The sequence below is a fragment of the Strigops habroptila genome, chromosome 11 (genome assembly GCF_004027225.2).
Source record: "Strigops habroptila isolate Jane chromosome 11, bStrHab1.2.pri, whole genome shotgun sequence".
In the NCBI taxonomy this organism is placed as follows: domain Eukaryota; kingdom Metazoa; phylum Chordata; class Aves; order Psittaciformes; family Psittacidae; genus Strigops; species Strigops habroptila.
The window spans coordinates 3,510,025-3,535,338 of NC_046360.1; the positions used below are offsets into that span (position 1 = coordinate 3,510,025).

A 25,314-nucleotide genomic window follows, 5' to 3' on the forward strand; every position below is an offset into this window, starting at 1 on the left:
CAGGTGAGATCTTTAGTAGTACAATGTCCTTAACTACAGCTGCAAGGTGAGGGAGGAGCACGTAACAAGAAATGTGGAGGTTTTTTGTGTCATGGGAGGATGTAATTCCTTTGATTAGAGGAATGTGCACTGCAGAGGAATGAGCAGGTCGGGTTCCTGGTCAGTCCATGGACTCTCCTCTCTGCCTGCACAGGGTTTAAATCCTGCTCTGGAAGTGGGGCTGGCTGCTGCCTGTAGTGGAAGTGGGGAAGCAGAGGGCAAAGCAGCTCCTTTTTCAGATCCTAGTTGTGTATAGAGACACATCTTCTGCTGAGGAGCACACAGGGCATTCCAGTAAAGGTGTTCTTTGTCATCATAAGCCATTCTTAAATATTTGCTAATGTATTTTAAACTGTATTTTTTTGGTCAGCCTTTGAATGGCCCTTTCCTAAACCTCTCCTAAACCTTGCCCACTTTGAGGCTTTATTTCCACAAAGAGTTGGATGAGCCTTTTCAGGGGAGAGAAAACAGACCTGGATGCTGCATCCCCAAGGAGACATGATATTAACTTCCCACAAAAAAAAGGACTCAAAGTCTTGCAGAAACACTCAAGTTTTTCAGAAATATTTATTAAACTGTTAAAATGATTTACTGCCCAACCAAAAAAAACCAAAACAAAAAACCAAAAACCAACCCAAAACCGTCAGTGATCCTGCACGCTGCAGACAGGATTGCTGCACCTCTCACCTGACAGGGCCTGGCCCCTCCTCTAAAAGCAGATTTTACTTGAATATCGAGAAACAAAACATGGCAGAGCCCGAAATCTTTACATCCTCTTCCCTACGCGCCATCCTTTCCGATGGCACTTGGAGTGTGTAAACTCAGCATTTCAGACGTGAGGCCGAGGAGCGACGTGGGTAACGGCGGCAGGTCAGGAGCAGCTGATTTTAGATTCTGAGGTAACGGGCTAGAGATGAGTGGGGGAAGGTTGCACTGCTCAGCGCTGCTGTTGGAAACTGGCTGCAGGTTTGAGGTGGCAGCAGTGCTGTGGTGTATGGGGCGAGCTTTACGTGCAGGAGGCTGGGAGTTGTCCTCTGTAATGCACCAGCCGAGGTGCTGGGACACCAGTTCAGTCCGTGTGTTTCTGTGACCCCAGCTCACTGCTCTCAGCTGATTGCAGAAGTGTGCTTATTCAGGCCATGTGTCTGCTGCATTCTTGCAGTGTTTCTGATTACTGCATCTATTCTAAATGTGCCAAAAGACTGTAAACTATGCTAGGGAGAGGCTCGATGGGAATCATTCAGTATTTAACTGCCTGATATAATTGTAGTGTTGTTTTTTTTCTCTAATATGGAAGTGAAATCAAGATCTGAGCAACTTAAGTATCATTAAATAAAGGCATTTCCCCCCCCACTTAAGAAATGCTTTTCACACAAGGGAGGAAGTGCTGCTGTTTTATGGATACACGTTGCTGCAAGCATAAAGCTTAAGATATGTTACCAAAACATAACCAGGCAAAAGCTTATCTGCCTAATCCTAGCATGAGATGCTACCAGCACTGTTTCAGATGCAGATGTCTTTCATATTAAGGCCACACATCCCCGGCCACACCAGAGTGGCACAGGAGACACTTCACCTAAACATGGGGAAGGCCCCTGTTCAAAATGAAGCAGGGTTACTCAGGAGCAGAGCAGCATTCAGCCCACTCTTGCAAAGGGTGGTTTCCTGGCACAGCTTCACTCCAGATGGGTTAAGAACCGCTTCCTGCTCACACACACTGAAGAATCCAGAGTCTTGGATGACCCTGTGTTAAAAACAAGTGGCCTGTGCTAAACCCTGTCTCACTCTCATCTTGGAGTCCTTTGGGACTGCCTCCTACAGTCAGTACCTGGAGTAGCTGGAGCTTTACTCCAGCCTGAGCACTGTCTCCTGATGTTAGTGCCGCTCCTGAGAAGAGGCTCTTTACAGAGCAGATGTAGTTGCTGGGGGTGAAACCCCTCACACTAAGCTACATGGGCAGAAGTTGCCTACAGCCAACTCCTCACCAGCAGCACGTGCTCCAGCAGACAGCCAAGGGCACAGAATGACCCCAGCACCTCCCTCACACACAGCCATGGACGTGCTCACCCGCTCCTGCCTGGTTGGGTTCCTTCATGGAGTGCAGTGCAGAGGCAGGGTGAGCACTAACACCCAGCTGTACACAACAGTTACAGTGCAGAGGGCTGTAGTGTCCTGGTTTTTCTAAGTACAACCTCACTGAGAACCAAGGGTCCCACAAGCTCAGTTGCAAAGCGGATCTAAATCCCACCTCCCGGCAGTTCAGCTGTGCTGGGATTTTACTGGCAAGTTAAGGCCCTGTAACCACAGGTTACCCAGCCATCAGCCACCACCAGCAGAGCAGCCTGCACATACAGAAGTAGTGTTGAGATTAGTTAGAGAAAGCACTTTGAGCTGGGGTCATGCCTAAGTCAGTTAAAATAGCTCGTGTCAGCTCGCTGAGGGTGTCTTTCAAGTTAGGCAATCTTATCTACAGAGAGAAGTGGAGTGTGACTTCATTAAAAACCTGTCTGTGAGAGATCTAATTCCTTGACAGCAGCTGCCTGCTCCTCTAGGGGGAAGTCCCTGGTAAGAAGGAAAGAATTCAAGTGTTAGAATTCCTCCTTGTAAGCGATTTGTTTTCCATTACTACTGCAGACCTCATGGCAAAACGCAAGGCACGCTCACCTACATTGGTTTCTTCATGCTTTAGGCACTATAAGCAGCAGGGAAATGTACACGCACTGTCCCTCTCAAGGCTACTCCAGTTTATCTATTTGTGGTGGGTGGATTTCCAAGTGGTTCCTCTGCAGAATGCAGATATCAGCTGAACGTGACAGGACACAGCAGCACCATGACCTGCTGTGGAGAGTGGCAGCTGGGTATCCCTCTTGAAAGAATTCTTACCGAAATAAAAAGCAAACAACCAATAGTGTTAACAAACAGGGTAAAAGAGTCTTTGCCACTAGATATTGTACACTGCAAACAACCTCTAATAATGGCACAGGTCCTTTTTTTGGTTTAAAGAAGCTTGTGTTACTGTAGTTAATGCATGACCAAGACCATAGACTTGTTACTCAGCACAAAACAAGTCGTCTAGAAGCTTCGGTGTCCCAGGGCATCAGCGACTGTTCACTACAAAGCTTGGATTCTGTTTCCAGCAGTCACCAAGCAAAGAGTGAGGAGTCCCCTCTCGAAGAGTCCATCTGAAACACAACCGCTGAGGTGCACAAGGCAAATGAAAGTGATGAGCTGCCAGATTTTGGTTACGGAAGCTTCTTGTTACTAGAGTGTCGAGATCTACTGTGGTAAACTGAACACCTCAAGGCTTTAGTCACAGGTGCTGCAGGGCTTCTTGTCCTTGCTCAGTGTAGGAGTCATCTTTATGGGAATTTGACCATTCTCCAAAAGTATCCTGGAAGTGGACATTTTTCTGTGATGCCTGCATACGTTTCTTATCCCGATAGAAGAAACTAAACCTTCCAGGGAGGGAGGGGTGGGAAAAGAAAGAACACTGTTTACCACCTTGAAACCACTTCAAATACCCGCCACGATACACAGCACAACAAAACAGAGCAGAAAATCTGTTTGCATCTGCAAAACTCAAGGCAGTGAAGCCTGATGGAGTGCATGTCAGAATGTTATTAGAGATGAAGTCATTGCAATCTCAAGCAGTTTGGCTATGGAAGCTTCAAGTAAGCTCTAAATGCTGTTGACTCTACAAGATGCAGGTATCATTTTAAAAGTATATTCCCCCTTCCCCAGCCCTGAGATAAAGAAGCAACACAATACAGGTTAGTTTCTTGGCAAAAATAAAGTGGTATCTTTGGCATTAAATCTGGATAATTTACCAGACAGCAGAAATAGGTAATGTTTTTAAGGATGTCAGCAGGGAAGTTCATAAGATAAGAAAATAAAGCCTCCACTTTTTGTTTCCAAGTGTACAGATTCTGATGCATAGACTCGATCCCTGCAAACCCCAATGAGTAAATGCACGTGTGTGCACCAGAGTTTGCAGGATGAAGGCTCTGAACAAATGCACACGAGTGTGCACGTCATTTCCTCTCACACAGCTTGGGTGCTCTAAGAGAATGACGTACATGAACCAACAGCCATTTAATACAACAACAAACTGCCAGCTGACAACACAGCTACAAAAATACAGCTGAAAAATCCTTAGTATCAGTTTATTTGTAAAGGATGAAGTTACTCGACCAGGCAAATTCAATGTTTGTCATGAGTTCAGTACCAGAGGTGTTAGTGTGGTGTTTAGGTCTGCTGAGAAATGCAGAAGTTGTGGTCCCAGCTAGCAAAGGTTTGAATTGGCTGCAAACCCTTTGGGTTTAACAGGGCATTTAAGGAGGTAAATATTGTTTGGGTTGCACAGTACCCAGCAAACACAGTTGTGAACGACACAGGAACTGCTAAATGCCTCTGCAAGAAACTCTGCAAATATAAACTCAGCTTTGCCAGGTAGTGGAATATTTGTCAGGGTATAAAGCTGGCCCCAGCCTCAGCATCCTTCCTGCACCTGCACACCCTGAGCCTCCCCTCAGCACCACGATCTGACCATCCAAGCTGCCTTGTACAGACCAGGGAGCTCTGCCTTCAATGTCTCTAGGCACAGAGGAGGCTGCATTTGAGTGTCAGGTGAGGTTTAAGGCAGCTTTCCTGAAAAAATACCCTCTCATGCATGCAGGGAAGCATGGCAATATCCAGAATATTAAGAATAATTATGTTTTGACTAGAAAGCAATATAAAAAGCTACACAAGTGCAATGCCAGATAACTAACATTGCTAGCAGGACCTGAACTTCTACATTTCCTGGCTTCAAATCTGCAGCCTTAATAGTAAAACAAGTCTTTTGCACTTAATTAGCCTCATCCTTTTCTACCACCTTCATTACAGGAGCCCATAAATTCACACACATATGCTATGTCTTTTCAGGGCCAGATCCAATTCCAGCTGATAAAGGAAGTGTGGGGTCACTGAGGCTTTCTGCTGAGCGTGTCTGGTCCTGCCTGGTCAGCCTTGCTATCGTGAAGTCCACACAAAGGACTGCTGTATTTATGCAGTAAGTTTCTAATGTCAAAGTTCAATTTTTCACTTTATCATGAAATTGAGTCAGAGAAAAACATGCTTGTAAAATCTCTGCAGGAAGCAGAAGGGTTAGGCCTTTATAATCCCTTCTGAAAGAATAAAAATTGTTATTATGCCTGGAAAACTCTCACGGAGGATGTTTGGAAAAAGCATGTCTGTGTGGAGAGGAAGGGAATTTAAACACTGTGTTGCTGCTGTAAATATAAAGATCACTAAAGCAGCAGCTCTAATGCAGAGAGACTTTGTGTTAACAGCTATCAGTACATCTTCCAGAGACAGCCAAGGATAGAATAATAGAATTGATTATTGGGAGTGTAAACTCTGTTCCGAAATACATAATTAGAGACAAAATATACAGTGCATAGAGAGAAAGACATGGAAGCAACAGCCTATAATTAACACTGGAAATTAATGTAGATCCCAGCCATTACACTCTGTAAATCTAACAAACTGATTTGTAACAAGTCATTAGAGTGACAGGGGTTTCTTAAACAGCAGTGGTGTGAATTGTGAATAGACACGCTGAGTAAGCAAAATTAACAGATGCTGGTTAAAAAGTCACATAGTGCAGCAGTTTCCTAAGGAGTAATGATTGGTTTAGCATGGTAACATTAAGGCAAAAGTGATCAAATGTCAGTACTTGGGGATTAGCATGGAGAGGACTACGATGAGTTGGGTACTGACTGGTCATTCTGATTGGCACTTTGTTCTTCTGTGATCCCACAGGCAGCCGATGAGAATGCAACCAGCAGCGCATGTTAACACAGGGTCATGCAAAAGGAAACCACAGTACCAAACAGGATTACAAAACAATTCCTACAAGGGACACAAGTCTTCTTATTGGCTGCAATGTGGGATCGTCTGGAATCAATCCAGCTGCTACCATGGGCATTATGGCTGTAAAGATCCTGGTCAGGAAAGTACAGACACAAAAGAGGTAAGACTGGAGCAAGGGAAAGAAAAAGCATTCCATTAAAAAGAAAAGAGGCAAACATGATACACGGGGTTACTTTGAATTACCACACAGGACATGTTACAGGGAGAGGTGGATCTGCATCACCCAAGACAGCTCTCCTCAGTGAAAAACTCTTATTTAGAAAAAGCAATCATTGTAACCATTTAAATTGCTTTTGAATTTCTAAAAGATACCACTTTTGTGTTGTGAGGCAGCCTGCGATCTGGGTTGGGTTTCATCAAGGTATTACCACCTCCAGCAATGCAGAGCAGAGTGCACATTGTTCTGCCCAAGAGACAAACGGGCACGTACATAATGAAATGAAGGATGAAGGTGGATGTTAAGAAATACAAAACAGGACTCTGCTGTGACTACTGGATATTTGCACAGAAAACAGGGTTAGACAGGACCAGCATTACAGTTAACCATTTTACAAATGTTACACTTGATAGTTTCAAGTTAAAAACCAGGATTGCAGGTGAAATACTAAAGGAACCTCCTGTGTCAGCTATTTGGTTAAGGGGCCTGTGTATCCGTTCCAAGAGACCCTGCACCATTGCTTCACATGCAGAAAGATGCCAACTGCAGGCAACTAAGTACTTAATTGAAACCTTGCAGCTACTCTGGCAGGAACACTTTCTAGCTGACCACAGCAAGGCTGTTTCTTTGTCATTCAGCACTTTTGCTATGCATTATACAACTCATGCAGCTTCAAGGTTGAGAGCACGCTGGGGGGGGTGCTCTGCGCCCAGCCAGCCCCACACAAACCTGCCAACACACCTTCATCCATACCTGGAACACCCTCTGTTTTTCTAAGGAGTCTCCTCAGAGCTTCTCCCTTGTGCCAAATATTTTTTTGAACTGTGGACTAATGTCAATTAAAGATTAAGTTGAAATCACCAGAGACATTTTGTGACCAAACGCAGCTCTCCCCAACACAGCCCCTCTTAACTGCTATTCTTACATTGAAAATGAACACAAACAAGCAAACATTCTTGTATCATTAGCAGTAACTAGGACTTCTATTTTCACACGTTGTGGCACGGTCCGTGAGCTGCAGAAATGACACAGACACATCAGCTTTTGTAGACTGCAAGAATAGGAAGAAAACTTATGGCTGTTTCGGGCATTACATCAGTGCCAAACAAGCATGTATCCTTAAAGGGAGAACAAAAGGGCGTTTTCTGCTCAAAACAGAGGAGCATTTTTAATCCTTGTACTTTTCCTCCTCAATAAAGCCCCCTGGTTGCATTATTTCATCAAAACTCTGACATGTGATGTGGCAGAGACAAGTGCAGAATCAAGCAGTCTGAGATCAGAACTCAGAGTTTATTCTAAAATGCTGATTTCTGTAGCTTCTGTTTTCCTTCCTTTATGGGGCTACAGTTCAGAATCACCTGAGCACCCCATAGATGGCTCAGGCTACACGTACATATGTCTCATTCCCTGAAATACTGTGTGGTGAAGGAAAAAAAGGGGCACATTATCCAGGCAAGCATAAAACTTCTCTGGAGAGGACAGCATCAGTGTGTCCTATTTTTGTGCTTCAGCTTTTTGTTTAATCAGGAGGAAAAGCCTGAAGCAGAGGGAAAATCAACCCTGCTTTCATTTGTAAAGGCACTCTGTGTGCAGCTATCAGCACTACAGATTTTCATCACATCATTAGGTGAGGAGGGTTTACGTGCCAGTGTTACCCAGGTAGTTGTATAGCGAGGGGCTGACAGCACCCAGACTGGGAGAGGGGAAGGGAGCTCAGGAGACAGCCCACAGCAGGCAGGGACTGCAGGTGGGGTGTGTAACAGGACAGATGCTACACTTGGGTTCTTTGGGTTTTTCCAGCAGTGAAATTCCCTGTCTTCTTAAAGCCCTCCTACAAGTACAGTGTTGACAACACACACAGGGAGGAAGGGGGAAAGAAAAGAAACCCACACGAGACAAATCCTATCCAGACAGGCTGCAAGAATAAGACAAATATGAAAACTATCACCATCCTTCAGGTTACTTAAGTAGTTTTATCTTCCCTTGTTTAATATAATGGCTAAATGAAGAGAGAGCAGACAGGGGGACAGAGCATGACAGCTAAAGAAAGTAATTTCATCTTAACAGCAGGCTCAGTACGTGCTTCCACTGCCTGGCAGAAAAGGACTCTTGCGTTTTCTGAAAGGGACCAAACCGTGATTTTATGGTTTATTGTGTGTGGGTTTAGTTCTATGAATTTAACCCAGAATCTGAGAAGCAGAAAGATTAGACAGATGTCTGAAAATGTGCATTGACTGAATGGCCTGATGCTGGGCAGGTCTGCACTAATAAATACACTAAGAGAAAGAAAGCACAAAGATAAGTGGTTGAAGACACTTATGTGCCTCCTGCCATGGCTCCCTGTGTTGCTCACACATGTGTGCAGAGGGCAGAGTCAAAGCTAACACCTCCTCGGTGTGTGCTCTGCCTTCCAATGGCTATTTACATTTTTATGCTGCCTCTGCTTCATACATCAAGCATGGAAACTGCCATCACCTCAAACTGTGTCAGCTGAAACCAGCCACCCCCCTCAATGGGATAAGCTTTCAAAAGTACTAAAATAAATCTAAAAGAAAAGAGCAGCTTTAAAGTGGAGATCTCATGAAATAAAGTATTATCATCATCACAGTCGCAGGATGAAAACTGAAATCCAAACTCAAAGTGGTTTTCTAGTCGTGTGAGAGGAAGGGTTCTCTCAGCAAATAGAGAAGCTGAAGTCTACTGACAATAATCAAAAGTGCCCTCCTGACTTTATAGTGGTTTGGATCAGTGCAGATCTTCCAATGGAACTTACTCTCACAGGGCTGCTGCTATTATTAAATGATGACTGAAAGTTATGGACATGGGGACAGGATGGAAGAGCTTTTTATGTGGAAACAAATGGCTGTTCCAAAAATCGTTTATGCAGTTAAAAAAGTTAAGCTTCCAGTCCCAAAAAAACCCCAAAGACTTGCTGCAAGGTCACAAGACTTAATTTGGAATAAATAAATGTACAAGGAATGAGTTTCACCAGACAAATGGATTGGCTAACACACTGATTTTATAACTGATAGCAGTAAGTGCACACCTCTGACAGTAAGCTTAGGTTTTGGGCAGCAATATTAAATACTTCACCAGAAGAAGGTGAGGTTCTTATAACCAAGGAAGTTGGAATCCTCTCCAGCAGCCAATTTGTTCAGCAAACAAAAAGGTTTTTGTGCTGTACACATAGTGCAAGTTGGGGTCTAAAGGCTTAGGTCAACAGGGAAACAGGCACAGTGAGGTTCTGAGGAAACCTTGTTCTGCAAACCCAACTGCCACAGTTCTGCCACTGGTTTTACTTGTGAACAACACTGTTCACACGTCTTCCGAGCAGGACGTGGGGGCCAGTGGTTTCTGACACTCCACCACCTTAGGATCAGTGTGTTAAGGAACTGAGACCTGCACTTGAACAGGAGCCTTGTTCCTACAATCCTTGCACTGAGCTCCAGACTGACTTCAGTTTTGGGCACACAGGACAGGCTGAGCGGTGCTCTGGAGAAGACCACAATTAGTAGCACTTCCCTTTGGAGTATGACTGTGTGGCCCAGACAAGAAAATTCTCTAGGAAGATCAGTGTCTGTGTTTAACAGCTCATCAGTTGATACCAGCTATAATAAAACACTGCAACAGGCTCTTTCGGTTAGCCTGAGGAGTGTACTTAAGAAGGATGCATTAGAACTGGAGTGGGCTTCTTGAGCACAGCAAACACAAGCACGTGGAGCACTGCTGGACTCCCCACTGCTGTCTGCACTTAAGGAGCAAAAGGTGCCACAGGAAAAAATCCAAGACAAAAGTTGTCCTAGAAATAGGCAAGTTTTGGCCAAAGCTGACTGCTGTTTGATACTCATCATGTGGTCCCTCAGTGTCTCTCCCATATACGTTAGGGATGTGGATATCTTCATTGTTAAATTCTTTAAAACTGACCTACCCATAAGAAACATTCAGTATTTGCAGATTATACCCAGTATCCTTAGAAAATAGGCTACTTACAGTCGTTTGATTCCAGATTCAGGCTGAGTTGAGGGTTTAGGCTGAATTATGGGTGTAGGTTGAGGGGATCTTGTTTCTTCTTCTGTTTCCTCACTTGAAAGAAAGAAAACACAATGAATGTTCTCCTCCCAAGCCATGGAAGCACTTAAAGTTCTAAAATTAAGTCTGAGGTAGTGCTGTTGATGAAGACATTCAAAAAGATCTGTTCAAAACTCATTGAAATCAGTGGGAGATGTTTCCATCAACCAAGGGACAGCACCTAGAACTGGGTCTCCCTTCAATATTGTCTTCCCATGTGATGAGGAGAGGGAGAAGAGGAATGCATTGAATAAAAGTTCTAGATTTTCCATTTTAGACCCATTCTTGTCCTCATTTTTGCAGTTCAAAAGTATTAAATATTTGTAATCATTCTAAGATTCAGGGAAACCTGGGAATTAGGGAAGGACATAGTTTTTCCTACTATGAAGAACCAGATTCAAACTAAAGCCATATACTTGCAATCTCTACTTTTAAGCCTTTGTAGATATACAAGCTTGTTGGAGACTATTTCAGAGCACATTTATTGTTTCTAGACCTGTCCTATGGCTCCTCTGTGTATAGCGTGCAACAGGAGAGGAGATCTAACCTACCTTTTGTAGTATAAAAGCTCCTCCTGAAGTAAAAACACTTTAGATTTCAATTCATTCCTCTCATGAAGGACATCCCGGAGCTCCTGCAAGGTGAATCTTGGACGATTTGGATCTTTTAAGTCCAATGCCATCTTCTCTGACTCGGAGAGGCAGTCGTCGTTGTTGGGTTCTGCCTAGGAAGTGAAACGTGGGCTTTAAATTCACCATGCGAGTGCATGTCTGAGCAGCTGTAAGTATTTATCAGTCTAGTTCCCAACTTCTTCCTTTCAGCACTATTAAATCCTCTTTTAAGAGCAACACAGCAATTTTAAGAGGAAACAAACATAGAAGGACTTTGTTTTTCCTTTGACAGACTGTCAGCAAGAACAGCTCAGTGAGCTGAGGAGCTAAGAACTGAAATTCTTAAGCAGAGCCCATTTTTTGTAAGCCTGATCCTTCTCTCTTTTAAGCTCATGTGTTTGTGGAATGGTTTTACTATTGGTACATGACTCCAGGTTAACCTTGGCTGGGCTAAAGTTGGTGCAGTATCAATTTCTGCAGCAGGGATTGCAGTCCTCGTCCTGCAGACAGAGCAGCAGAGCAATGTGCACTTGTCCATTTGTTTGATTCACCCCATTCATCCAGATGCATTTCTTTACACAGACTACAATAAAGGTCGATGCAACCTAACGAGGCGCAAAGGAAATTACCCAAACGCTTTTCCTCTTCTTCACTCCTCGAGATTAGGGTCTAAGCTGATGCCTCTTCTTTTAGGTTGCCCCACACCTTTGCCCAAATAAGCTATTTTTGCTAGATTTTTCTCAAATCAGCACAGACTGAGCAGCCTGTAGCCAGTGCATATGTCTTGACTGAGCCAAGAAGCAATGTCCATTCCAGAGCATGCAGCTATTCCAGCTTTCTGCTTGCCACTGCAATGCCTGTCTAACCATCATCCTGGCAAAGAGAGCAGGGAATGGCTCTAATTAGAAGAGGTGCCATTGCCATGGAAGTGATGAGTTACAGAGAGGTAAAGAATGCATCCTTTCTCTCAGAGACTGAAGACACTTTCACTCCTGCTGGCTCCAGGCCTAGGCTCCACAGCCCCATATACAAAGCTGGGTGCCCTGGCTGTATTAACAGCAATGAAATAATCCTTTTCATTATTAATACAGTGCTAGCCCAATTCAGCAGTGACATGTTAACACCACACTGGCTGTCACATTCCAGGGGGGACCAGGGGACCTTATCAGCCTTTGTCTCTGCTTCTTAATGTATATTCCTGCCTACTACAAGTGAACTGGATGTGTCACTGCTGCAGTCTATCAGGCATGTACAGTGCTGCTTGGTACTGGAGCAATCACCAATGCATCCAGCCTGCATGATAGTGCTCCTCTAAGTTCTTTCATATCGTGATACCCCTTATCCTATTTTGTGCTCTTCTAAGAGCAGCATTAGGAAAAGAAAATACAGCACATTTGCTTTACTAAGACAGAAGTAGCGTCACATGCACAAAGAAAAAGTAATAGGAACCATAAAGAGGACGAAGGGATGCAACAGATCAGAGATGCATCTTTTTCTCAGGAAGCTCCCCTCAAGTTAGAATAAAGAATAGTTAAGGTCCTTTCTGTGATTCTAAGTTGCATTCCTACTGCTCTGACCTCAGCACCAAATCAATTTGCAGATCTGTCTCTTTGCCTGTTCTTGCAAGCACTTGAGTGCCCAAGCAGTAACATCTGCTTTTCATGAACATTTGCACTAGTAACGCTTCACTGCACAAATTCTAACAGGAAGCAAAAGCAGAAATAAGGCCAAAGTTGGTTCCTCTAAAAGATACCTTCAAATATTTATATGTTGATTTGGTAGCAATAGACCAGCTTAGTTCTGACAGCCCAAAAGTGCCATAAGCACTGCGAGGACCAAGTGTGCAGGTTCTGCATTGTCTCTGGGGCTGCTTTTGACACCGTTTCTTTCCTACTGTGGTTCACATGCCACCACCACCACAGTGCACTGCTCCTCTGGGACCCCACAGAACTCACATATTTGTATTCTCAGCAAAGCTTAAGCTACTTGTCAGCTGCTTATCTTCTGGAATAGCAGAAGATAGACTGTTTAAGGGATAGGTTTGTTTTCCTTTGGGGGAAAGGGTTGATGTGTACAAACAAAATGAGGCCAAACATACCAATACAGCCCTAGTAAACCACTGTCTGCCTTCAATACAAACTAACAGCTGATGCTCCAGTGATTTGGGATTGATTCATGTTTTTAATAGAACACTCTCTTTTGAAGCAATGATTTGTTCTGATAGCTGGTGAATTCTGCAGCCTCATGCATGACCCAAAGGCTGCACTCCCAAGGCTGTACGATGGGTACCAAGTCTAAGGGGAGAGCTGCTGTCTAATGCAGACATCCCACTGTCTTCTGTGAGACCCATTCCCTCCTTCAGGAAGGAAGGGTCTGTTCTACTGGGTCATCATCCACCTAACAGGGCCTTTCCTGCTCTCTGTATGTCACACCTGAACACAAGATGCTGTCCTCAAGTCCCACCATTGCCTCTGATGTGTATCAATCACATTTATCCAAAGAGATACTTGGGATGAAGTCCAAACCTTTTATAAAGGCTGTTTACAAAGTGATTTAAAGTGCTTCTTACCTTTATTTCCTCCCCATTCTGGCTGTCCTCACCCTGCAGTTTTTCTCTCAGTCTCCCCAGCTCTGCTCGCAGGTTGCCCATCTCCTGCTCCTTGGTTTGCAGATAAGCTTCTAACTCCACCTTCTGCTCGATCAGCGCCTTCCCCTGAGCCTCAACAACAGTGATGCGGTGCCGCAGGTCGTGGTTGATTTTCATTAACCTGTTCTGTTGCTGCTGAAGCTGCAGAACATTGATGCAGTAAGTCAGCATCCATTCAGTCATGATGGCCAAGTCCCAAACATCATGGTAAAGAAAAACTAGTGGGTTCCTGTTGAATTTCATCTGGAAAATTCTTCCCCCTCCTTACTCCCATTTTTCTTTAGTATCTAATTATCTATTACAGTTGCAGTTGCCAAAACTTAACTGGTTTCTAAAGTAAAGAGGCATTTTCCCCCAGCATGGGGAATTCTCCAGCTAAAAGCAAATCCATCACTTCTGATAAATATCTTTCAAAAGAGCAAAGTTCAGGGATTATGGGATTCTGAATCAAATCTTAACCCAGAGTAGAAGAAAGACAAGACAGAGGAATCCTTATATTCAATATATAGTATACTTTGAGAACTTTGTACTCAAACTTTGCTTTTTGCTCTTAGGCTCTCTTGTAAGGCAGGCTGTGACCTGTGAGGCACTGCTTGGACAGCACCAATTTGAAGGGCCACAGCACTTGCCAGAGGCACTTGGCTGGAGCAGAGATCGTGTAGGTCTGGCTCTCAGTAGCACAGAGAAGTCCCATGGCCTCAGGAGATGAAGCAGCATGAGGATGGGAAGCAAAATATGGGTAAGGAGGTCATTCCTCCTGACACAGAAAGAGCCAAGACACCATGTAATTCCCAGTGTCACAGTGGAGTCTGTGATTCATCAAGACTAAAGCCGGATCTCTTGCGCTGTGGTCCCCAGGGACACCCATCCTCTCTCAGTGACCTTCTGGCCAAAGTAAGTGACCTGGGCTGGGCCCAGGCCCTTCCTCCTCTCCCTTCCTGTGCAAAGAGGTAATCCACATTGCAGCCCTGGTGTGGGAGTGTGTGTGTGGAGCCAAGCTGCAAAACTCTGCAGAGAGTATGTGTAAAACATACAGCAGCTCACTCACCTCAGCAGGGATGCCGGGGTGCTGAGGAAGTTTGCACTGCCAAAGCAGAGGGACATTCAGGAAGCCAGAGTAGGTTACCTGTCCTGTTCCCACAGACAGGGAGAGCTATGAGGGCTTTAAGGAAACAAACAAAACCACCTGTCCTTCCCCCATCTTCCTCTCTTGTTACACTGGTTTCCAGTCACTTTCAAGTGGGACTGGTCCTTCTGGACACAGCAGAGGGTGTGTGCCTGCACTGAAGGCTGCCTAATGGTTTTGGACACTCCACAGTTATGCTGGACACTTCAGTCACTGGACTAATCATCTGGCATTGCTTCCAAATCCTACATTAATTTAAAACTAAGACCAGGCTATGGAAGTATGGGTGAGAAAGAAGAGAAATAGGAAGACTCAGAGCCACTTACAGCCTCTACATCCTCATTTTTAAGTCCGAGTTCTCGGTCCTTTGCTCTGATTTCATCCCTCTGTTTATCTACCACTTCCTTCAGCTTCTTCATGACTTGCCGCTCTCTCTCTGACATTCCTGGTTAAAAAAAGAACACAGAAAAAAACCCTAAGGACAATGAGGAGCTGTTGAGACTGAGAACAATAGTGAGGAATATTTAGGTAAAGCCTCTGGAAGTTGCCTGCTGGTAGAATTACAGAGATGCTGTTGGAAGATGCTTTAAGGGTTACTTCAAGGGTAACAGGGAACATAGATGACACAATCCACTCCATAAAGCCACTGCACAGGAACTCCTTAAAAAAGGAACTGACAGTCCTCAGAAGTATTTATAACAGTGGAGTGACACTGCTACATCTTGGTGCCTCTGCAGTTTTAAATCAGTGTTTGCACTATCCCCAAGGAGCTTGGTTATTGTGGGATAATCTGTAGAATCAGCTGGCCAGGACCCTGATGGGGTAAAAAAGATGGTCTGGGTCCTCAGCAAGACTTAACCAACATGTCCCTGTAGTGGATTGCACCTGGATCCACACCAGCTGAGGAGCGCTGGACTAGAATGATTTCGTGTTAAACCCAGTTCTGTGTTGGGTGAAAGGGAGATGAAGCAGGACCTTCAGAGGGTACCTCCCCCCTGAATCTAGAGCAGACATTTAATGTGAATTATGGTCACACATTTTCTCCTCATATTGTGCAACCCTATTGCATTCTTCTATTATTTGCTATAGATAATTGGGGGCTGGCACTGCAGTGATGGGCTCCTCAGAGCAAAACCAGAGATGATTTAACTTGGTGAGATGATAAATCTACTGCCCTGACCTTTCCTGATAACTGCACAGACATGCAGTTTGATGGTCCTAAACTATCACATAAAATCACGTAGCACAACATCCCATAGGATGGCTTGAAGATGGAAGCCTGTGACCAGGGCAGTGTGTGGCTGCTCTGGCCCAAGTCCAGCCCAAACAGGAGCTCAAATACAGGGTCTGCTGCTGTCTGGTTCTATTACCTTTGGCAAAGTAGTTAGTTACATGGGTCCTCAGCTTCCTCCCTTTACGAACTGCGAGTGGTGACAATTCAGAGGGGGAAAGCCACTTTCTTTTTAATATAATAAAGCAGTTCCCACATCAGAAATATGCTGCATACACATCAAATGTATCCAGCCAGTCAAGCCTCTGCTTTCTAGCATCAGCTCAGACTTTCTGGTTATGTTTTCTTCCCTTCATCAGAGATACCAAAAGTTGCTCCCAAAGAGAATGTAGGCTGCATGCCTTGAGGAACTCCAGCTTACAGATCACCTACAGCTTGAACTGATGGATAAGACAGTAGAGCAAGACAAACCTGAGAGAAGGAGAGAGAAAGGGAGGAACCCTGTGGTGGACGTGCACTCCTGCAGCAGCTGTGGGTTGCCATGCAGGCATAAAAAGCACAGCACTGCAAACAGGGGAACAGCAGCTCCGATCCTTCACTGCTGAAGGACCAGAGCTATGGTAGAGCAGAGAACAGGGAACCACTCTGCTGGGAAGAGGCCTGGAGATCATGGCTGGCTGGGAATTCAGTTCAGAAGACGTGTTCCTCTCAAACCCCAGCAAAGAGCTGAGTGTAACATGCTGTTCACGTTCTAGTGTTACATTCTCATCTCCTTCAATTCAGAGGTAAGTTTGAGTGCTCTGGTTCTGGACCCTTGTCCTTATCACTTCTCTGCTCCAGGTTCTAGTTCTTTGCAGGGTAATTTTAATTCTTCCCTGTGGTAGCAGCTCATACCCACCAGGGAGGACAAGTAGGCACTGACTCTGCTACTCAACTCTTCTAGAAGACCCACGCTCTCCTATCACAACACAAGTCTCGTACATCACTGAATACACAAATCTCACTACAGGCTCCTGGATCCACCCTCTGCTGGGGCCTAAAACATCAGCTGTATTAAAAAACAAAGAAAGACCCTAAAACTTTGCCTTGAAAGTACAGAAGGACTGCAGTGAAACTTTAGACCGGTGGTTTCACCCCAGCAGGAGCTAGGAATAGTGAGTGCAGCTATATTCATTAGTACTTGTGAGATGTTTTGAGATCTCTAGAGAGCAGGTGCTATTTAAAGCATAAAGTACCATTTCAGTGCTGACTGCTTTTCCTCCCACTGTGCTCATTTTTCTCCCTAACATTTGGTGAACCTAAAAGACTTCAATTGTGTGCACGGATCACTACATTATCAGTTTTATTTCAAGAAGAGAGGAAAGGAAAGGTGGGAAGTGTTTGTGAATCAGTCACATCTTCTTCCATTTGCTCAGGCACTGGCGAAGAGCGAGGGAAATCACTAAGTGCCCTAAATGTAAAGTCATTATCTCTCAATGATTCAAACTCTAGTAACTGCAAGATCTGAAATGGCACACCCAGCTGGCTTCCCATGGCATATCCTATGAGCAGCTTCCTGTGCAGTGCTGTGATCTCAGCATTGTTCAAGCAAGAAAAGGAAAGCAGCTGGTGGGGAAGAAAAGGTAAAAGAATAAAATAAGAAAGAAAAACAACATCCTTTATGTTTAGAGACCCATTTACTGTTGTGTCACATCTATCACAACACGCCAAAGTGCCACTCAGGGCCTGTGGCACTGTACCATTACCTAAATACTCAGAATAGAAGCTTGCCTCCACTTTTAAAAGGGAGTTGTAGGTTCCTCAGCAGCCCAGCACAAGAGGTTCACCCAAGTGCTGACATCCTGCTGCCTGTCTGCATTGCCACAGCCAGCCTGAGACAGCAGCTCTCCTCGCTGCGGTGGAACAGCAGCCTGCTTGTCCTGTTTGGCACACTTTGGGTCAAGTTTGCTTGTGGCATTTTACTAGGATATTCCAATCAGTCAGCACCATCAGTTTGAGCTTGGGAGGAGCAGCATTCATGGAGGTTGCAGACTCATCTTTCACCCCACCTGTGTATTCTGTATTCTGCCACACATGCTTTCACACAAACCCTGCTGTGCTCAGTGCAGAACACTCCTGCTTAGATAGGATTGCCTCTGCCTCTCTCCTAAACACCCTCATTATGCTACTGTGAGGCTCTGTGAACTCTGATGTGACTATTAATTCACAAGATTGGATCTCAAAGTCTTGCACAGTCAATCACTGGCCTCTGTTGCCTGTGCTAAAAATAACTCCTTTAGCTGTCTGGTGAGTAAGCAGCAAGCTGTTAATCCCAGGGGCTAGCCACTGAGGGGAGACATGATCACAATACTAAATCATGCTGAGATAGGAAGACTGGAGTCTGGTCACAGTTAGTCCAGCTAACAAAGTATTTAGCTTGAAAGCCTGCCTCTGCCTCTACATGTATCAGATCAAATGATGGAGACTGAAAAAGGCAGCGTGGCTGCTTTTGACATTATCCAAACAAGTCATTTGAGACAAATCTATCTCCATTCATTAATGACAAAATTGCCTAAAACAGTTGGGTTTGATATAACAGGCCCCAATAATAAGATGACGTTGCTATAAATTAATGTGATTTGATTGAAACTCATGATTTTGGCCACAGAATATCAGTGCACCCAGAACATGATCTCTGGAATGGGTTTATAGGTTTTGTTTGTGTTATCATACTTGGGTAGACAGTAAAAATAACATGAAGAGCATGCCTGGCATTTGCTTGGCTAGCTGGATGTGGAGGGTATGGCTATATTTAAATACAAGCACATGAGCTGCAATGAGTTAGATCCCCACTGGAAGGGAAAAACCCAAAGAGAAACCAAAGGGGAAGCTGGTTCTTTATAATGAGATGTCAGTCTTCGTGCTCTGTGACTCAATGCTGCCCTTCTGAAATGCTGCCTGGAGTTTGTAAGGCTGATGCTGAGCTCTCCCTGTGTCATTAACTGACTCCTAAATTCAAAGTGTTGCATTTGGTTTAAAAAAAAGTGGAGATTTTGAGAGGTTTAAGAATTGTAGCTTTTTGAAGATTCCATTATACTCCTCCCCAGGGCAAGTGCTCAGCCTCTGGGAGAAAGCAAAGGCAGCTTCTGCAGTGCTGGACAGGGTTTATCCACCTGTAGCAATCCCATTTAATCCCAGCCTCTGGTGTCTGGACAAGGATGTCCCTTTGTTCCTAACACTTTACTGGAGAGCTGCAATGGCTCAGCTGTGTGCTCTGGTTTCCAGCCCAGCCAGTGGCTTTCACACTACACACAGGGTGCTGCCCTTTGGAGGGAACCAGGACTTTACTGACCATCAGAACCTACTGAAAGTGGAGCTGTGGCTTGAAGCAATGCACCAGAGTCCTGTCCATGCACACACAGTTCAGAAAGCCACCCCCCTCTACAGTGACTCACCATCACAGGCATGCTTTGCTGTTACCATTCTCAGCTGTCTGCCTCATCTCTCAGCTCAGGGCTGCCTCATCCCCAAACCTGCACCACTCCTCAGCTTAAATCCCAGCAAAGTATCATGAAATGGACTTGGTGTCTGGCAGCCTCAAATTAGGTGCTATGAACAGTGGAGCAAACAGACATCTGAGCCCCTGCTCTTCAGAAAGAGCTGTTTGCTGACCTGGGGGGAGCTGAGGATGGCAGTTGTTTTAGTTGCTGCAGTGAACTCTACCTGTACTTTCAAGACAGAATCATGTATCTGGAACTTCATTCTGCCTCAAGAAAGAAGTTGCCCACAAAGTGGCTGTTTCAACTCTTTTGGATCCACCCACTCCCTGGATTATAAATCTCTTCGCTTACTCTAAATTTGCTATAAGTACCAAACAACTGAGGGAACCCTAAAGGCAGGTAAACCAAATAAAACCAATCACTCCTATTATAGGAGAATTCTCCTAGAATATCTCCCTATGGGAGACTGATACAATTCAGTCTAAGAAATCTTGATTTGCTGCTTTACAAACAGTTACCCTGCATAGATCAACAGTTGCACTTATATATTTGTGCATAATGGTGTGAAATAAACATTGCTGAATGGATTATTCCATTTGTATTAGAAAACACAAAGAGGGCTTAAGAATGGTTTTTGCAAAGGGTAAGCTAAAAAGAAACAAAGAAGTGATAGACTAAGTATTGAAGCTAGACTTTACTTTCAGAGATGCTCCTCTGCCAAACAAGTTGTTGTTCAGCCTTTTCTCTCCCTCCTATTTCCACCTCTTATCATGTCTTCAGGGTCATCATGTTTAGAGATCTTCTATTAGGTAAAAAAAAACCCAAAACCCCAAACCAAAAAACCCAAACAAACCCCCCAAACCCAGACCTGCATTAATCTATAGGAAAACAGCCAGAATATCCAGTCAAAATATTCTGATCAAGTATTGCTTTTTATAACAAAAGCAAGTACTGAATTTGAAGTACCAGACTTGCCTTCATGCTTCTGAAATTCCTCTTCTGTGAAATTAATGTCTTTGTGAGACAAGTTTGTCATCAGTTGTTTATTCTCCTCCTGCAGCTGTGCAATTTGGGTAAGAAGGTCCTGCGCCTCCCCTCTCCAGACATCCTCCACCAGTTCTAATTCCTAAAGGGTAGACCAGGACAACACATTTATACTTTTAAACACGTGAAGAGTCTTCATCTCGACTATTTACAGATGAAACTAGTCACAATCTTCCTGTGATTCTTACAGAAAACAGTTAAATGAGACTAGAATTTCTTAGAAGACATCTGTTTTTCTAATGCCAGCATCAAGGCATCCACACATGAGGAGACAGTTCCTCATGCAAACGTTTTTGACGTGCACATTACCCAGAGGATGGTTTCTTATGCCCCATTTTGCTGTGAGGGCCAGGCTAAGGGGACTGCTGTGTTAGACAAGATAACTGAATGTGAGCAACAACTACCTCCTGCCTCCCATGAAGCAGCACAAAAGCTGTTATAAATGCCCCAGAAACATCACACAGCGCAGCCCAGGAGAGCCAGTGCTGCTCCTTTTGAAAGAGCTGCATCTCTAGTCTAACGCTGTGTTATGAAACACAAGTGTAAGATAATGAGTGCGTGATACAGAGCAGCAAACCCAGACCTCCCAGGCCACATCATAAACACAAAACTGCTGCTTCTTATGTAAATTGTGCTACATGGAATGTCTTGAGTGGCATCTGTGTTAGCAGCAGTGAGACCAGTCAAAACAGCTCCCATGTGTCAGGACACTGTGTGTCAAGAGCAGCTGTCACCAATCCCTGTAAAGGTCAAATTAGGACAAAAAGTATAAAGTCCTCAAGGAAAAAGGGTTGTGTTTAGAGCTTTTACTTGTTCCAAAAGCCTTTGCCATAAATCATGCTTGTGCAGTGAGGGGCATTCTCTGCTCCATTTTCATGTGTGTGCTTCAAACACAAAAGCTGCACGCAGATCACTGGAGCCAGGCTGAGTCACTTGCTGACTTGTGCATCCAGCCAGCATGTCCTCTCCTACCTAACAACAAAACACATGCAGACAACAACCCTGCCAGGCACAGCTCTCAGCTAAAATAAGCTCTGCTGAGAGATTAAAGGGTAGCTTTATGCTCTGGATGTATGCTCTGATAATGGGAAATCATGTTCCTAATGACTTTTGGGTCCAAATGCCATTTTGTTCTGGCATTTATTACTGCATTGCTGTCATTTTATAACGCTAATTAAGAGTTTTGCAGAAAACACTGTAGCACTGTATGTGCTGTAACCTGGATTATCAAGAAGAAAACCTCTATTTTACTTGAAACTCTTTATCTTCAGAAAACAAAAGCCAATCCGTAAGGAAATGTATATTGCCAAATAGCTGTTTACAGTGCTGCTGCCTATTACAACTCTATAGCTAGAATAACGCAGTGACCTACTTCAGCTAAGAAAACAGCACATTCATCAGTTATGAGCATTCTGATAAAACCAAAATAGAACCAACACAGAAACCCAAAGTAGCTAAACTTACACTGCTTATGTGTGGCTGCAGTGTAAACACACAGCCATACCACAGTGTGCCTGGGCAAGCTTTCCTGTTTATTGCTATTGAAGAGCCCACGAATTGGAGCAGAAATTCACTTCTCAACTGTCATTAGTAGAAGCAGCAGATCTATGGGCCAGTAGGTGCCAGACAGCTCAGGAAACTCCAGACAGTGCTAAGCCAGTGTTATAGGCAAAGCAGATTTACAAGTAATGTTAAAAAGTGCTAAAATCTCATAAACTGATGCCTGCAAGGACAACTAAAAGCTTGTCTGGATGACTTTTGGGTCACAGCTACTTCTTAGTCTCTGGCTTTTTCTGCTTACCAGTACCTGCCCTGCGAAAGAGTTAGTCTTCAGACCCTCACACTGGAACACAGATGATGTGACACCACTGTTCTATGGGGACTTAGTGCACTGAGAATCAGCTTGATTAAAAAAATACCTATGTATCATGAACTTGATCTTCCCTGTTAAAATATGTTGCCACCAAAGTTTCATCTGGATTGTCTAAACCCTCTTTGAGCTGTTTCATGGCTGTCAGAGAAGCTGGCAGAGTAGAGGTGGATAACTGGCAGGGAGATCAGCTGAAGCTGGCAAGCACAGCGTTATGCAGCTGACATGTTCAGGAAACTTTTAAACACGTAAATGAACTTCAGAAGCATCTACACAGAACATCAGCTTGTACAATGACACTGGGCCCAGTTTGGTATCCACTTCACCATGCAGCATTCTGTAAATGTCTGAGGTAAAGAATTCCTGCTGACTGGCAATACTGCGGTCTCTGTGAAATCAGTGGAGAGATCTTCCCAGAGGTGATGTGCCTTCAGAAAACCTTCTGGCAGGTAGGGCTCGGGAAGAGCTGAACTGGCTCCAGACACAGTAAGGGACCAGCACAACAGACCATCCACTTGCCTCCAAGTCAGATCCATCAGGAGGGCAAAGGCAGATTTGGTACAACTACTTGCTTTGCAAGACCTTCCTGCTTTATACTCTGGAGAATTACCAGGGCTTTATACGTTAAAGATCTTCTACCACCTTTTTCAGAGACACTACCCTGAGACTTCCTCTGCAAAACGTTGCAGGAATTATCCTGGATTTCCCATATGCTAAGTGAAAGTCCCCCAGCTGGCTCTTTTTAAAACATATAAAACTTGGCTTAAGTTAAAGCCAACTTTCGAAGTTTGAGGTCTCTCTTCAGCAATTCTCTATCTCCTCTTTATTCCGAATCTGTGTGTGCAAGCAGGAATGGCACGAGGCAGAAGTGATGAGCTACCGCAGTCAGTGACTACAACCACTTCTTTAAATCAGTTATCCGGACGGTTTAAAGAGTAGATCTGCCACTTTCCTGCTGTAAGTGAGGCAGCTCATGCTGTCCTACCGCATGAGGGTAACAAGATATGGGAAATGATCTTGGGCTTGGGCTTTCATGGGAATAGGGTCAGGGAACACTGTGACCGCTCCAGATCAAGCCATGGCACAAAATCCATCAGAGGATGGCGCAGGAATGTGGGAGAGTGCTCTTCCCTACTCTTCAGCTCTAATGATGCCCTGAAATCACTCGGTCCTCCATCTCTCTCCTATGATTTGCCTACCCCATGAGTGTGCCAGGAAAACTAGACTGCTAAATCATTCACAGCTCTAGGAAAAGTGTATCATGGTCAGTGACTTTTCCTGGCCTAGCAGGAAGCAGCACTATCCTCTCATCAGGAGCGGGGGATGGAGCAGGAGTCCTAATCGGGGAGACTCAAGGGGAAGGAAACGCAGAGGCTGGGAAAAGGGTGGAGAAAGGGAAGGAGGAAGGAAACTTGCAGGAGGGAAGGAAAACAACAACACACCCAAACCCTCAGAGACGCTAAGGCAGCATCCACGCAGAGCCGTGAGCCTGCCCCGGCCGTACCCACTGCGTGCCCCGCCTGCTCCCACCGGCTCCGCGCATCCCGGCCCGCACCAGCCGCCCGCTTTGTTTTCCCCAGCGGCTGCGCGGGGAGGGGAACGGCGGCGGGGCCGGGGCCCGGCTGCGGCAGGCGGGGGCAGCCCTGCCCGACCCTGTCCCCGCCTCAGCCCGCACCTTCTGGTGCTTCCGCTCCTTCTCGATGCGGTCCATCCTCTCCAGGCGCAGGCGGTCGAGCTCCAGGCGCAGCTCCTCCATCTCGGGGTTGATGTGGTTGCGGCTCACCAGCACCTCCAGGATCTCCAGCACCCGCACCACCTTGGGCATGAGGCGGGCGATGGCCTCGCAGCCGTGTTGATCGATCACCCGCTCAAACTCCTGCCCCACGGCCGAGGCGATGTCGTAGACGTCCATGACCGTCAGCTCCGCCGCGTTCTTCTCCAGGGCGGGCGGCACCCCGCCGCCGCCGTCCATGGCTCGCCCGGCCCCGCGGCACCCTCATAGGCAGCGGCGGGGCGTCCTCTTCGCGGGGCACCCCCCGGCAGCCGAACCCCGCACCCGGGCCGCGGCCCCGCGTAACTCCCGCGAACTCGGGCTGGCCCGGCGGCGGCGGGAGGGGGGTGTTTAAACTTGGCCGGGCGGCGGGAGGGGAGCGGCGGCGGGAGGGACGGAGGGCGGGCGGGCGCGGCCTCCCCGCCACCACCGCCCCGCCGCTCGGGGCCAATGGCAGGCACCGGGCGGGCCGGGCCGGGCCGGGGGAGGCCCCGCGCATGCCCGCGGCCACCGCCGTGCCTCGCCGGGCTGCGGGGTGTGCGGTGCCCGCGGGGGTTCCCGAGGGGAGGAGCCGGGCTGAAAGTCGCTGCTCTGTGGGTGCTGCCTGTGCTGAGCTCCGTCAGCGGCGGGATGAGTCGTGGTACCGACCGCTTGTGCGCAGGGCTCCATCGTGCGGGATGACAACCGCGCGTTTGACGGGGACAGAAGTCATCGAGGAGTGGGGATCGATGGTAGCCATCCCTGAAGCGGGCTCACAGGGCTGCAATGGAATGTCTGTGGTTCCATGGCACCCAAGGGCAAGTGCAGCATCGGTGCTCAAAGCTGCCAGGACAGGAGCGGGGAAGATGGTCCCAGCTCCAAAAGAGGAGGAAGGCAAACAGGCGGCTGCGGGCTAACGTCGTGGAGGAAGAAGTCATTCTGCAGGACAGCAAGGGTCTCACACACAAGTGCTTGGGGCTTTTAGGCCCTCACTCTGCAAGAGCACAGTAACATAGTCCTTATGCCTGTGCACACCATCAGTGGAGATTTTATACGTACAGGTAGTTTGTGGGCATGGATCCACTTATGGGGGAATTTAAACTAAACCAAACCGTATTTTTCTGGTTACGTTTTTCAGTATTTTTCCTTCAGGTGTGACTGTGCATTCTTAAATGTTCTCATGGTGTTTAGTACGAGGAGCTCCAGATGAGCCATTATGGATGCATTAAATGTGCCCTGAAATAATCGTAGGTTCCAATCCTGCCACTTGCTGCATGCAGTGTAGAAATAACGCATTATAGTTTGGACAAGATACTATGAATAAGAACTAGTCAGAAGAAATAAAACTGGAGTAGAAAAGCCAAGCTTTGAATGATTGA

The 25,314-nt window shown here is 45.8% G+C and overlaps 1 protein-coding gene across 2 annotated transcripts; it reads right to left on the reverse strand.

Annotated features, from left to right (window-relative positions):
• Nucleotides 1–1,074: 1,074 nt before the first annotated feature.
• Nucleotides 1,075–25,290, reverse strand: RILPL1 (Rab interacting lysosomal protein like 1). Of its 2 annotated transcripts, none has more exons than XM_030502492.1 (7): nt 23,861–25,290; nt 20,247–20,397; nt 14,888–15,006; nt 13,358–13,576; nt 10,729–10,901; nt 10,100–10,192; nt 1,075–3,494 (listed from the first exon to the last, which is right to left on the reverse strand). In XM_030502492.1, exons 1-7 carry the CDS (start codon nt 24,155–24,157, stop codon nt 3,350–3,352), a joined length of 1,197 nt encoding a protein of 398 aa, XP_030358352.1. In that variant the 5' UTR covers nt 24,158–25,290; the 3' UTR covers nt 1,075–3,349. The 2 variants fall into 2 exon arrangements, with proteins under 2 accessions (XP_030358352.1, XP_030358353.1); XM_030502493.1 differs by lacking the exon at nt 1,075–3,494 and adding an exon at nt 4,189–6,023.
• Nucleotides 25,291–25,314: the final 24 nt, after the last annotated feature.